This window comes from Oryzias melastigma, linkage group LG22, assembly GCF_002922805.2.
Source record: "Oryzias melastigma strain HK-1 linkage group LG22, ASM292280v2, whole genome shotgun sequence".
In the NCBI taxonomy this organism is placed as follows: domain Eukaryota; kingdom Metazoa; phylum Chordata; class Actinopteri; order Beloniformes; family Adrianichthyidae; genus Oryzias; species Oryzias melastigma.
The window spans coordinates 4,468,899-4,484,093 of record NC_050533.1 but is presented as its reverse complement, the minus strand read 5'-3'; the positions used below and the strand labels follow the sequence as shown (position 1 = coordinate 4,484,093).

Genomic DNA, 15,195 nt, shown 5'->3' with positions numbered 1-15,195 from the left:
TCCTATTGTGCTCTAAAACACGCAAAGTTATATTTACAAACGTGGTTCTCACCAGAGTTTTATTTTGAAAAACTACTGCATTCTCCGCACTACATTCGACTCATTCTTGGTGCTTGTCAAGTCGCTCGTTCACAAGTCTTTCTTGAAGCTTAAGGCTGCAGCGACAGCTGGCAGAGTTTACAAAAAAGAATATTATGAAAGTTTCTTTTAACAGAAAAGAGCCAGAGAGGAAGCAGAAGAACCTTGGATTTCAAAATAAAAGAACTCTTTGGATATTCTCTGCTTTACCGCTGTACCTGTGTTGATCTTTTTGATGAAAATGTCCTCCTAGTCGGCATATGCTTGTAGGAACTCATCAATTTCTGTCGTCGTAAGTAGGAAGCCCAAAGGTGTTTGTTCCCGTTGCCATGGTGATTTGTGCTGTCTTTGCTCCGTTGATCAGGGCTTTTAATGGTTGTGACGCTCACACCTGATTCTGGTTCTAACCAATTCAAGTTGATTGAATCGACTCTTTTCAGCTGTTCTGAAACCGAAAACTCTTCAGTTTGTGAATTTTGAGTCTGTGGACTCTGAGTTCCGGTTCGAACTCTAAATTTGTTTAACCGTCTTCTTGAAACGGGCCCTGACAGCACTAGTTTCTACACAAAATCTAGTGTAAAAATAAAGTTTAAACCAGCCGCCTACATTTTACAGAGGATGAAGTTAAACTTTACCCTCAAAAGTTAAAGGAAAGCTTAAAATAAAATAAAAAAACTTTGACACCCACTTTAGCCTAACACAGACTGGTGCTTGAGAATATGGTCTAAAATAAACCAATCTTTGGCCTGAAAGAGGTTGGGTACCACTGAACCAAAGCTCCAAAGAGTCTTAACCACATTATGTCACCATGACGACATCTTGAAGCTGTAATGTATCTTCCTCTCAAACCACAATCATCGGTACATATCTTAGACACAGCAGGCTTTTAAAATTCTGGACTTATCCTGACCTTCCGAGGACGCCAACTTGAATCAAAGCCTTTTGCAGACTTTTCGTGGGGATCAGATCTATGGACTTTAACTCTTGTGTGGTCAATCTGGATTCATCAACCAATTTAAGATTTTTAAATGTTTAAATGACTAAATGAGGGTGTTAAAAACACCACATCTACAGGCTCAAAACTCTATAAATTAGAATTAGTTCAAGCTGAAGGTAATAATGTGTGACCTGTTAGGAGTGTAGAAGAAGAAGTTAGTTGGTTATAATGGATTTGTTAACGGTAAAGATAAAACGTTTTTAGTATTTTTTTTTTTTATAAAAAGGTTTACTTGAAGGCATCTTCTCATCCTCTCAGACTGAACCTGTTGACTCCTCGGCATCTGAACCAGAAAGGCAAAGCTTTGCCTCTGAGCAGCGCGGAGAAGAGGAAGGCCAAATGGGAGAGTTTACAGAACAAGCAGGTAACGTTTCTGCTGGATTTTTAATCTTTTTGTGGAAAGAATAGATCCTGAGAGCCTGCTGGTTTGTCTCTTTGCTCCTCAGATCCTTGTTCCGGAGCTGTGCGCCATCCACCCCATCCCCGCCTCCCTGTGGAGGAAGGCGGTGTGTCTGCCCAGCATCCTGTACCGCCTCCACTGCCTGCTGACCGCCGAGGAGCTGAGAGCCCAGACTGCCTGTGAGGCCGGAGTGGGGATCCAGAACCTCCCGCCCGACTTCAGGTAGCTGCTGCATGCAGTTTGTGTTTGACTTTACAGGTTTTAGATAGTGCTGCCACAAACGATTATTTTAATAGTCGACTAATATCTGATTATTTTTTCTCATAAGTTGACTAATCAGGTCATAAGCAAACTGGATGTAAAACAACATCTTAACCATCATTAGCTTTAAACTAACTAAAAACTAGATATATAGCATAACCTGTGATAATTCTAGTGGGAATGCTGTAAGCTGAATTTGGCATCTGATAGCTAAAGTTGCTGAAATTGATAGCTAAAAACGCTGAAGCTGATAGCCAGTTAAAATATTAGTTAAATGCCAAATTAGCCTAAAAAAACACAGAAAAGCCTAAAAGTTAGCCAAAAATGCTAGCATGGAGCTGAAATATTAGCTTAACTTAAAATTAGCCTAAAAAACAGAAAAAATACGAAATCAGCTAGCATGCACCTGAAATATTACCTAAACTCAAAAATATCCTAAAAAAACAAAAAATTCTAAATTAGCCAAATTAGCTAGCATGTAGCTGAAATATTAGCTAAACTCCAAATTAGCCTAAAAACTGTAAAAATCCTAAATTAGCCTAAATAATTAGCATGTAGCTGAAATATTAGCTTAAATCCAAAATAGCCTAAAAAACCTTCATAAATGCCAAAATAATCCAAAAAGCTAGCAGAATGCCATTAGAACTTTCAACTTTCTACTCTGACTCCATTCAATATAAAGTAACGACTAAGCGACCATTCATTTCGTCGTCGACGATGTCAATACTCGATTAGTCGACTAATCATGGCAGCCCTATCTGTAGAGAGATTTCTGGACTCTGTTTGTGTGTCAGATACCCAAACTTGGACTTCGGCTGGAAAAGATCCATCGACAACAAAGCTTTCGGCTCCTGCCCCGAGTCCTGCAGCGAGGACGGCGTCTGTGAGCATCAGGAGGCCGGAAGCTCTGAGCGTTCCCTCCCGGCACATCCCGGCTCCAGCGTTCTTAATCTGACAAACGGCACCGCTGAGGACGGCCCCCAAGACGAGCACCTTCACCAACGCCAGCTAAGCTCCAGCAGCTCTGGGCTGCAGAGCGCTGAACCAGAGTCTACCTCAGCTCCTGCGCGGGCTCCTTCCAGCTCCAGTCCTCCACAGCCCAGCAGTGAATGTACGCCTGCAAGGACCTCACACCATGCACTTGAAGCTACCTCAGGCTGCCAGCTTTCAGCCACCGCTCCCACAGCACCTTCGGCGGACTCCACCAGCGAGCACCAGCAGGGCTCCTCTGTGGGAGACTCCCCCAAGAACCTGGGGCCCAACCCGGGTCTCATCCTGCAGGCCCTGACTCTGTCCAACGCCAGCGACGGCTTCAACCTGGAGCGGCTGGAGATGCTGGGAGACTCGTTCCTGAAGCACGCCATCACCACGTACCTGTTCTGCACCTATCCCGACGCCCACGAAGGACGGCTCAGCTACATGAGGAGCAAGAAGGTGAGCGGCTCCACTCCTGATCCCGGCTTTTCCCATGAGCCTCTAGTGTCCCAGCTGCTCTGATTCCCAACTCGTCCTCCAGGTGAGCAACTGTAACCTGTACCGTCTGGGGAAGAAGAAAGGGCTGCCAAGCAGGATGGTGGTGTCCATCTTTGACCCCCCTGTTAACTGGCTGCCCCCCGGATACGTGGTCAACCAGGACAAGAGCAGCACTGACAAAGTGGACTCAGAGGTTGGTGCAGTTTTTATTTTTCTTTGTGGTTCCTGCAGGTTTTTCCTTCAGAACAAGAAGTTGTGACGCTGGTGGTCCAGCAGAGGGCAGTCTTCCTCCTTTTTGGCTACATTTGCTAATGCACTGAGATCATAATCTCTTTGGGGAAGTCTGTTCAAAGAGAGAAACTTCCTGTTTATTTCAAAATAAAATCCCTTTTGGGGGTAAATCTATAATTACAGAGGAAATGTTAACCTGAAATATTCAGATTTTAAAAATTAGGGTTTGCTGTTGTTATTCTCACTGACCCAGTAGGAACCACACATCCTTTAGAAAAATAAGAGTTTGTATTTATGTTGTCGTTATTTTTATGAGAAATATAAATAAACTATTTTTTTTGGCATAAGCAAAACAAACTTTTAGAATAAATATTTTTTTCCCCCAAATATCAAACAGTTTATAACTTTTAACAGAGGGTCACAAGATTTCCTTTCAAAATAAGACTTCCTGTGTCACATAGGATCATCTCGATGGAGAAAATTTAGTGGTAGATAGTTTAAATTCTGCAATATTTTTTATTTTAAACGTTTGTGGTGCTTGATAAATTCATAAATCTAACTTTTAGAGCTAATTAACTCTATTTTTTTTTTTACCATGAGGCACACTAAAAGTAGAATTTATCAAACTGTTTAGTTTTGATAAATATATAACATATTGGAGGCTCACAGATAACTTATTAATTATGATTTTTTAACTTTACAGTTAATTTTTTTAAAACTAATTTTTTTTTAACCAAAGAGCCAGAATAGAGGGATAGAAGAGCCAGATGTGGCTCTGGAGCTGCAGACCCCCGTCCTAGACATTTACCCAAATTGAGTTTACTCGTCTGCTTCTGCACATAGCATACACTTGCTGGACTGTATGCTCGCTTTAACTTTAAATCTCATAAATGTACAAGAAAAAAAGTCGGAAATTTTCAACTTTAAATCTCGTAATATGACTTTTTGGTGGCCTTTGTACTGTTTTGTAACATCGGATTCTCTGTTTTTCTGTGTTTCAGTCCAAAGAGGAGCTTCTGACCAATGGGAGGCCTGGGAATGACTTTGATGACGACGACGATGACGACGACACCGGAGAGGAGCTGGACGAGTTGATGCTGAAAGAGGAGCCAAAGGATGAAGTGAACATGGAGGATGACCTGGAGTACTACAAGGAGCACATCCGGTTTATCGACAACATGCTGCTGGGATCGGGCGCCTTCGGGAAGAAGATCTCCCTGAGCAGCTTCCCCCACTCGCTCAGCCCGGCCTCGGGCTCCTGCCTGGAGTCCTCCTACGACTGGAAGGTTCCCAAAAAGCCCGCCCACCCGCCGCCGTTCCCCAGCGATCCGGCGCCCAGTGGGATGTCGGCGGAGGAGTTCGACTACAGCTCGTGGGACGCCATGTGCTACCTGGACCCCAGCAAGGCGGGGGAGGAGGACGATTTTGTGGTGGGTTTCTGGAACCCGTCGGAAGAAAACTGCGGCACCGAGCTGGGCAAGCAGTCCATCTCCTACGACCTGCACACGGAGCAGTGCATCGCCGATAAAAGCATCGCAGACTGTGTGGAAGCTCTGCTGGGATGCTACCTGACCAGCTGTGGAGAGAGGGCCGCTCAGATGTTCCTCTGCTCCCTCGGCCTCAAGGTGAGTCAGCACCCAAACGCGGTGAGTTCTAGCATCTTTAACAGTAAAAGAACCATTTGAGCTCATTTCCACTGAACAAAACCGAGAAGGTTTACTTTAGCCTTTAAAAAATCTGGATTTGCTTTCATGATCTTCTTTTTTTAATAATAATAAATAAGAATAATGTCTATTTTTTTGAACAAATAAAAGCAAAAATACTAAAACAACCTAGCATCTCTCAGAAGTGTTCTGTTTAAACATTTAACAAAAGCTCAAATAACTTATTTTCAAAATAAAAGATGCTCTATCCCAAACAGGATCATCTCAGTGCAGCTTTTTGCAGCTAGTAACCAATGTTGTGCAGCACAAGATATGTGCTTTTAACTCATAAAAGATCAATTGTTTACCAAAGTTTTGCTTTGCATTTAAAATCTGTTTATTCTGGAGGTAAAGTTAAGAAACAAGACGTCAATAGTGATGTAAAATACTTCATAGTTTATCATTTCTGTGTTCCTCTGCCATCAATTCATGAATTTAACTCTCTCAGGACTCTGACTTCCTTTGAAACTTGGTCTATGTTTCTGTCGCCTGCAGGTGTTGCCGTCTCAGCCTGGGACGAGCAAGGGATCCTCCAGCAAGACCTCGTCTGCAGACCTGAGCTACGGCTGGCTGAAGATCCCACCCCGCTGCATGCTGGACCACCCGGACGCAGAGCGCACGCTCCAGCATCTCATCTCCGGCTTTGAGAACTTCGAACAGAAGATCAACTACACCTTCCAGAATAAGGCCTACCTGCTGCAAGCCTTCACCCATGCTTCCTACCATTACAACACCATCACAGGTCAGTCCTCACGTCTGAGACCTTTAACTACATCCATGTTTGAAGGATCTGTTCATCTGTGATCACTTAGTCCAGATCTGAGACTGCATGAAGGTTAAAGTAGAGCTGGGTTTTGATTGCTGGTTTCTCAAATTCAAGTCTAGACTTTTAACTATTTAAATCAGTTCATGAATTTTATAGATTGATGTATCTTAAAAAAATAAAAAGACATATTTTCTGTTTATTTTGAATAATTAAAATGTATAACAATGGAAAAAAAATGTTTTACTAATAAAAAGTGACTTTGTTTAGTTTAAATTTAAGTTCCTAAAAAATCATTTTAGAATAGAAATGGAAATCAATCTGTCCCTATTTATTCATGTTAGGAATTTTAGTTTTTGTTTGATATCTGCCTATTAATGAAAAAGGTCTATCGTTACACTTTTGTATTTTTACTATAACAGCCATTAAAGATCCTACAGAGCAGCTTAATAACCTAAATAATCCACAACATCAGTAATTCTTCTGCTGATTACCTGAATCGGGTGATTCCAAAAGTATGAACAAACTTAAAGCAGCTCTGAGTCTGTCTTTATTTCCAAATGTTTCTGTAAAACTCTTCTTCTTTAAATTGGACATTTATATAATTTATTTTTAAATAAGGACATTGTCACAGTTTGAAGTTGGCTGTAACTCTTTTAACACCAGAGCTCCAGTGTTAATGCTCTTCAAATTACTGTAACTTTTCAAGTAGCATGTAACTCAATCGTCACGAATGAGAACAAAAGTTTCTTAGTAGAAAAAAACATTTTTGCACAACAATTGAGCGATAAAACTAAACAATAAAAGAGAAATGGCACAATAGACACTTTTCTATCACCCACACGTTATGTATTATCATTGTCCAGCACTAACATGATATATCAATTCTTCTCTTGCTGCTAATCCAGCCCTCTGATTGGCTCTTCTGTGTGATCATCTTTGACTGATCATTAGGGCTGCCACGATTAGTCGACTAATCAACGACTAACCGACCATTAATATAGTGGACGACTAATTTAATCATCGATTAGTCATTACTTTATATTATATGGAGTCAGAGTAGTAAAGTTGAAAGTTATAATGTAATTCTGCTAGATTTTTTTGACTATTTTGACATTTATTAAGGTTTTTTAGGCTAATTTGGAGTTTAGCTAATTTTTCAGCTACATGATAGCTAATTTGGCCAATTTAGGATTTTTGTGTTTTTTAGGACATTTTTTAGTTTAGCTAATTTTTCAGCTACTTGATAGCTAATTTGGCTAATTTAGGATTTTTTGTTTTTTTTTAGGATATTTTTTGGTTTAGCTAATTTTTCAGCTACATGCTAGCTAATTTGGCTAATTTAGGATTTTTTTCCAGGTTTTTGGGGGGACTAATTAGGAATTTAGCTAATATTTTAGCTACATGCTAGCTATTTTGGCTAATTTGGGCTTTTTTTAAAGGCTATTTTGGAGTTTAGCTAATATTTCAGCTGTATGCTAGCTGACTCGGCTAACTTAGGCTTTTCTCATTTTTTAGGCTAATTTGGCATTTAACTAATATTATTTTCTATCAGCTTCAGCATTTTTAGCTTTTAATTTCAGCATCTTCAGTGGCCAAACTCAGCTTACAACATTACGCTAGCATTACCCTAGGTAATGCTATATATCTAGTTTTTAGTTAGTTTAAAGCTAATTATGGTTAAGATGTGTGCTTTACATCCAGTTTGCGTATGACTTGATTAGTCGACGAATCAGAAGAAATAGTCTGTGATTATTTGACTATTAAAATAATCGTTTGTGGAAGCACTACTGATCAATCTATTGGCGTTATACGTAATAATAAGAGCGGGATAGGGATTTATAAGACTCTGTCTTCATCCTACTCCTTTTCTTCATTAGTAGATTGTACGTATTGTACATTCTAACTGAAAAAATAAAAAATAAATAAATACATTTACTTGTGTTCTTCCTCAGATTGTTACCAGCGGTTGGAGTTTCTAGGTGATGCAATTCTAGACTACCTCATAACGAAGCACCTTTACGAAGACCCGCGGCAGCACTCCCCCGGCGTGCTGACGGACCTGCGCTCGGCTCTCGTCAACAACACGATCTTCGCCTCCCTGGCCGTCAAATACGACTACCACAAGTACTTCAAGGCCATCTCGCCGGAGCTGTTCCACGTCATCGACGACTTCGTGCAGTTCCAGCTGGAGAAGAACGAGATGCAGGGCATGGACTCAGAGGTGAGTGCTGCACAACAAACCCCGCAGACAGAAACCCAATCTGCTGCTGCTGCGCTGCAATGTTTTCCTGTTTTCATAATAGTTAGCATTTCAACAAAGATCGGCCAGTGGAGCGAGCCTGTCGGCCCCCATCAACCTGTTTCATATTCGGGGGATTTCAGGACTGAGCAGAAACACATTTGGACCTAATTTGCCTGGAAATGACTATCTTGGCACCAGATCTCCACTGGATCTGCTGGAGGAGGATTGGAATGCCTCGGGGACGGCGGACGCAAACGGCAGCTGAAAAAAATCAGGAAATGAATCGTTGTCCTGCAGTCGCAGTGGAGGTGAACGGCGAGCCACAGCTGTGAAACTGTGCTCCACCTGCTGCCACTTTTACCAACAATTATCAACATTTCGGATAAAAAATATTTCAACGCTGCAGAAAAATGTCCCAAAAATTTGATAATTCTTACATAAATGGAGTTCGTGACTTTAGGGAGGGAGATTTTTGAGGTTAAGCGGTAAATATTAGTTTCAGTTTTCCTGTCACACTTGTTAGAAACCCAGTGCTTGTCTGAATCTATTTTATGGAACAAATCTTTGGAGATGACGAGAGAGATACAAGCTGGAAACCTCTCAGGCCAAGTTTGATAACCAAACCATGGAAATTGAGAGTAGTGGCGTTTCTCCTGAGCCCGCCTCCTGCTGCTCTCCAGCAAAGGTCATTGCGGAGCCTCCCAGAAGGCCCTGGGGTTGCCGGGGGCTCACTGCTTGGAACAGCGACTCCTGAACCCTAAACCGGCTCATAAATCTGGGTTGAACAGAAAGGCCAGACTGAGAGGTTTGAGGCTGTTTTTGTTGAGCTGTTGTTGCTGCCAAACGAGAAAACAAGTGAAAGCGGAGAAGCTTGTGAAAGTCTTCCCAAATATCCCACAAGACGCTGGATTCCCAGCAATAGCAAATAAACTTCTTTATGGATCTGAATTTACAAGGTTTCATTGAGTGTTTGATGCGTTTGTCACCAAGACGTTTCTTCACAAACTGAACTTGTAGCAGAAAGAGCATGAAATAATCCACAGCTAAACCGTCAGATTCCTGTTTATTTACAGTTCAGAGCTGGATTTATGGAACGTTTGGGGTTTGTTGTGTCAACATTGGCATTTGGAGATAATTGATCCCAAAATCCAATCATCTCTAGGTGCCAACATTGACTGTATTTGAGAACTGGACTGAGTGAGAGTGATGTCACCCATAGAAAATGGCTCCATCCAAATAGTCGCCAAGTTTTTGCCATGTTGGTGGCAGACATCACCAGTAAGCAGTGAATGGTTGAATCCGTCTAAATCATGTGTGTGTAAGTCGAGGCCCGGGGGCCGGATTCGGCCCTCCGGGTAGTTAGATCCGGCCCTCCAGATCATTTTATTTTATTGTTATTAATGACCTGATGTTATCCTGTGCTCATTTTCAACTTGTATAATTTTGACAAAATATGTTTTTATGGAGAGTAAAATATTGAAGTTATTTAAGGTTTAAGTTGATTTATTCTGGAATAATATTCCCGCCTTTTTATTATTCATAATTATGTTAGAAAATAACGGTTTTAAAGTTTAAAAATTTGGCATTCTGCTAGTTTTTTGGACTATTTTGGCATTTACTAAGTTTTTATTTTGCTTTTTTGGAGTTAAACTAATATTTCAGCTACATGCTAGCTGTTTCGGCTACTTTAGGCTTTTTTAAAAAGTTTTTTAGGCTGCTTTGGAGTTAGGCTAATATTTATACGCTAGCTGTTTTGGCTGATTTATTTTTTTCTTTTTTCTGTTTTTTAGGATATGTTGAAGTTTAGACATATTTTCGGCTACATGCTAGCCGTCGTGGCTAACCTAAGCTTGTTTTTTTAGGCTAATTTGGCATTTAGCTAATATTTTAGCAGGCTATCAGATTCAGTGATTTCAGCTATTAGCTTCAGCGTTTTTAGCTAATAACTTCAACGTTTTTAGTTATCAGCTTCAGTGTTTTAAGCTATTAGCTTTAGCAATTTCAGCTACAACTTTGAGCATTTTGAGCTTTTAGCTTCAGTGATTTCAGTTATTCGCTTCAGCATTTTCTGCTATTAATTTCAGCGATTTCAGCTATTTTCAGCTTTTTTAGTTATCAATTTTAGCATCTTCAGCTATCAGCACTAGCATCTTCAGTGGCCAAATTCAGCTTACAGCAACATCATAATTATGTTAAAGTTACAGTTTTAAAAATGTAGTTTTAGAGTGTTTAATAAATGTTTATCCAGTTCAGCCTGCGACCTACTCGTCACTTTTAGTTTGGGAATTCTCTGAACAACCAGGAAATCTGTAGATCTCTATGAGATCTCTATTAAAATAGTTTTCTAGAATTTTTGCCTGATCAGAAATGACACAAATCCAGAAACTCATGAACATTTTCCTCTGATACAAAATCCATCTTAGAGAATTAAAATGTATCTTCAGGTTCTCATCACCATCACTGATCACCATAGAAGTGTTGATCAGCTGTTTGAACATTACAGCCAGACTCCCTCAAGCTCCTCCCCTTCACATCTTCAAAGAAACGATCAGGCCGCTCTGACACTTCAGTGTTTGTTCTTCCAGCTGCGGCGCTCCGAAGAAGACGAGGAGAAGGAAGAGGACATTGAGGTCCCAAAGGCCATGGGGGACATCTTTGAGTCTCTGGCTGGAGCCATCTACATGGACAGCGGGATGTCTCTGGAGACCGTGTGGCAAGTTTACTACCCAATGATGAGGCCTCTGATCGGTGAGGAAGACCGGAGCCGCCTTTCTTCATCACAGCCGTGTGGAGGTTTTATCTTCACACGTCTTCTTTCTCCTCCAGAAAAGTTCTCTGCTAACGTTCCGCGATCTCCGGTCAGAGAGCTGCTCGAGATGGAGCCAGAAACCGCCAAGTTCAGGTGGGAAAGCATTTTAGAAAAATATTTTAGTTCTGTAGATACATTTTTTCAAGGATTTACACACTAGCTGTTTTGGATGATTTGGGTTTTTTTTTCCAGTTTTTTAGGCTATTGTGAAGTTTAGATATATTTTCAACTACACTTTAGCCATCTTGGCTAACCTAAGCTATTTTTGTTTTGTCTTTTAAGCTGTTTTGGAGTTTAGCTAACATTTTAATGACTATCCGCTCCAGCGTTTTCAGCTACTAGATTCATTGTTTTCAGCTATTAGCTTCATTGTTTTCAGCTATTAGCTTCACCGTTTTCAGCTATTAGCTTCATCGTTTTCAGCTATTAGGTTTTTTGTTTTTAGCTATTAGCTTCAGTGTTTTCAGCTATTAGCTTTATTGTTTTCAGCTACTAGATTCATTGTTTTCAGCTATTAGCTTCATCGTTTTCAGCTATTAGCTTCATCGTTTTCAGCTATTAGCTTCAGTGTTTTCAGCTATTAGCTTCAGCTTTTTCAACTATTAGCTTCATCGTTTTCAGCTATTAACTTCAGTGTTTTCAGCTATTAGCTTAAGTATTTTCAACTATTAGCTTCATCGTTTTCAGCTATTAACTTCAGTGTTTTCAGCTATTAGCTTAAGTATTTTCAGTTATTAGCTTCATTGTTTTTTAGCTATTAGCTTTATAGTTTTCAGCTATTAGCTTCAGTGTTTTCAGATTTTAGCTACAGTGTTTTCAGCTATCAACTTCAGCTTTTTCAGATTTTAGCTACAGCTTTTTCAGATTTTAGCTTCAGCGTTTTCCGGCCCTGCTTGTTGCTCCATGTCATTGTTACTCTTTGAAATCTAGTTATCATGTAAAAATCATTAATGCGATAAATGTAAAAATCCTGTTTAGCTTCAGCTAGCTGATCGCCCGTGTTCTCCTGTTGCAGCCCTGCAGAGCGGACGTACGACGGGAAGGTGCGGGTGACGGTGGAGGTGGTCGGGAAGGGCAAGTTCAAGGGAGTCGGCCGCAGCTACCGGATCGCCAAGTCTGCGGCGGCGCGGCGAGCGCTGCGCAGCCTCAAAGCCAATCAACCTCAGGTCCAAAACAATTGAGCTCTGGGTTGAGCTCCCAACATTAGCACCTAAGCTATCGACGCTAACGGAGGACAAAGAGTGGCGACCCAGCTCAGCACGGCGCGCGGCGAGCTTGCGTTCCGCAGGGGGAGGGGTGATGAGGCGTTCAGGGATCCCTGTGGATTTCCTTCACCTTCTTCTTCTTCTTCTTCTTTTATGTTTGCGCAGACACAATCTTTCCTTTCTGCTTTGTTAGTGCTTAGCGAGCGGCGCCGCCGCGTGACCCGAGGCGACGCTCGTAGCGTAGTGTTAGGCTGTACATAGACAAACCGGGCCGCGTCGGTGTGACGAACCCACGCCAGCGGGCGCCTGTAGGGGGCGTCTCCCTCATTTTTGCACTCATTCCATGACAGTCTGTTATCTGGAGACTCACGGTCACGCCAAAACCATAAACGTAGCAGAGTAAATAAATATATATGAGAGTATGGCGCGCGTAGATGGATATAACGGACCTTGGGCGGCGAGGCCCTCAATCATGACCTGCGATCTCCACATTCCCAGTTACTGTAATTTGAAGTGGTTGCATGTTGCTGTAGCTTGTGCTCAAACAACTGGAGCGTTCGTGGCATTACCTTCTGGTCCGGCGTGGCGTTTCCCCTCGCTCGAGGCTGAAGTCGCTTCCTGAGGATACCGGCTTCTTCTTTGTGTTCTCATGAGTGTCGCCTCTCGCTGAATGTCGTCGGTTCACTTGAATACCTCAGTTAATTGCATGCATTTCTTTTTTTTTGGTGCTATGTTTCGTTTTTGTATTAAGCTTGAACTTCTCATCCTTTTGCACTGTAACTATGATACCTCTTTATTTGACGTTTGTTTGGTTTTTCCTGTCGCTGTAGAGGAGAACCGCCATGCAACTCCTTAACCCCTCCCCCAACACTTTTTTTGGGGAAATGGGGATTATTTAGGATTTGATAGGAGTAAATGGATCGTCTGAAGCTCCTCCCCCTTCGTTGGTCTGCGTGGCGTCTACCTCAAACATGTTCAGTATTCAGCAAAGGCGTCTGGATCTGGGTGCCTTTTTTTTCTGTTTTGTTTTTTGTGTGGGAGAAGTTTGGGGAATTCCCGCGGCGGATCGTTCAGACGACCCGTTTCTGCCGACCCGATCCCGACCGGCAAAACGGCGCCGCTCGGAACTCGACGGTGGTAAAGCGACTGCCTCTTTTCTTTTTCCCTTTTCAGAAACAGTCATTCGCCTTTAAATGTAACGAGCTAATGAAAACAGGCCCCGCCCACACTCAAGCAGGCCCCACCCACATTCAAACAGGCTCCGCCCACACTTAAGTAGCACCTATTGACTAATCTGAATAAATTAATCTGTTTTTCTCGTTAAATTAACAAAGTTTTTTTTTAAAAAAGACTCGAGTTTAAATTTTTCTTATTCTTATTCCACAAATTAGTTTTATGAACTCCTAAAAATATGTAATTTCAGTTAAAAACCTTTAAAATGTTACACAAAACTGAGTGGTGGAAACTAAGTGATGAGTAGCAGCTGTCACTGATGACATTAGTGTTCAGAACGGGTCTTTAAAATATATATTCATCTGAAACTGTAATTAGATATTATTTAAAACTATGTTTTCTCTTTTTTTCTTTGTAAAGTGTAATACTTATTCTATTTAAAGCATTTTTAGAAAGGTAAGGTACATGATTTTAGAAATAAAAAATGTTTATCTCATTTTAAAATATTCAAAATAAAAAATAAAAAAATTATGGAAGCATAAAGTTTTATTAGGGAAATTTAAAAACTAAGACCTGAAAACCAGAAAAGATTTTTTTTATTTGTGCAAAAATTGAACTCCTCATTGTTAACTTGAAATAAGCTGATAAAAAAATAAAAATCTTTTTTTAATTATAGATGGAAATGGTCTGAAGATATGAAACAAAGACATTGAGAACGTTATATTAAAGCTTTTTAGGATCGATACTTTGGTTTTCCTAATTTGCATGATTGAAAAATATCAAATTAGGACGTCATCTGCTCACGTGTGATCTGTAAAGTTGGACTCTCTGGGCCTCCGTAGCTGTCGCCGTGACTCATTATTTCATTAATTCATTGGCAACATCTGGAAATGTTTCCGGAACGGTCCTGTAGACGCATTTAACACTACAACTCAGCCAGGTGAAAAGGAGGCGAAGTCACGAGAGAGGCCACGCCCCCTTTAGCTCAGCAGGTTCTTGTCATGGAGGTGTGGGGGGGCGACTCCCTCATTCTTTTTGTAAATGTAGCACAACGGAGCGTTGCACTCGGGCGCCGTTCTTTACCTCATCTCGGACTCGTGTTTGCGACACAGGGCGCTCGCTGCTGTTGCCGAAGGGGAGGGGCTTATCTGAAAAAAAAAAACACTGTAATAACAGCCGGTGGTTTAAAGGGGGGGGGGTGAACTGTCGAAGTGTGAAGTCTCATCAGAACCCCAATGAATTTATCAACTTTATGTGAGAATCTTGAGGGAAAAAATCCACCTGAATGCATCTCTGTTCATGACGGAGAGGATTCAAACTAAAAGAGATTTTGCTGAAATTCTGCAGGAAGAAAACAGCAGAAACGTCCAACTGAGTGGGAATTTCTGGTGTCAGACTTTAATAATTCTAGTGGTTCATGCATCCATGTTCAACTTTAATAAAAACAACCACGCAGTTCCCACTTTGCATCAGCAGGTGGCGACATTTCACCCTTAACTTTGACTCACCAGGGTCAGTTTAGCAGATCGGAAATCCTTCTTTTCATTTTAATTATCTATATAAAAGTGATATCCTGCAGTAAAACAGTTCTGTGTGATCCAAATTTAGGATTTGTAAATGTTTGCAGATGACTATCAGTTCATCACACTCTTCCAAACTTTATGGTTCCTTTAATATTTGACCTAAATAATACCAAAATTCATCCGTCCGTTCATCCGTCAGAGCTGTATTTGGGTGGTTTTTCCGTGGGAGCGTTGGAACGCTGAACTCGGGTCAGAACGGGGAACTTTGGGCCGCCACAACCTGCAAGAACGTCGCAGCAGCAGCTGGACTCCTCCCACCTCACTGTAAAACGCT

General features: G+C 41.3%; 1 protein-coding gene across 2 annotated transcripts in view; it reads left to right on the top strand.

The window, feature by feature from the left end:
* Positions 1-14,500, top strand: part of dicer1 (dicer 1, ribonuclease type III) — a 29,145-nt gene extending 14,645 nt beyond the window's left edge. For both annotated transcript variants that reach the window (XM_024273139.2, XM_024273147.2), the window contains exons 20-29: positions 1,334-1,439; positions 1,522-1,697; positions 2,531-3,170; positions 3,253-3,402; positions 4,442-5,065; positions 5,639-5,885; positions 7,862-8,130; positions 10,737-10,899; positions 10,978-11,053; positions 11,976-14,500. In XM_024273139.2, coding sequence (XP_024128907.1) covers positions 1,334-1,439; positions 1,522-1,697; positions 2,531-3,170; positions 3,253-3,402; positions 4,442-5,065; positions 5,639-5,885; positions 7,862-8,130; positions 10,737-10,899; positions 10,978-11,053; positions 11,976-12,141 — 2,617 coding nt within the window. In that variant the 3' untranslated portion in view covers positions 12,142-14,500. The remainder of the gene's footprint in view (positions 1-1,333; positions 1,440-1,521; positions 1,698-2,530; positions 3,171-3,252; positions 3,403-4,441; positions 5,066-5,638; positions 5,886-7,861; positions 8,131-10,736; positions 10,900-10,977; positions 11,054-11,975) is intronic.
* Positions 14,501-15,195: the final 695 nt, after the last annotated feature.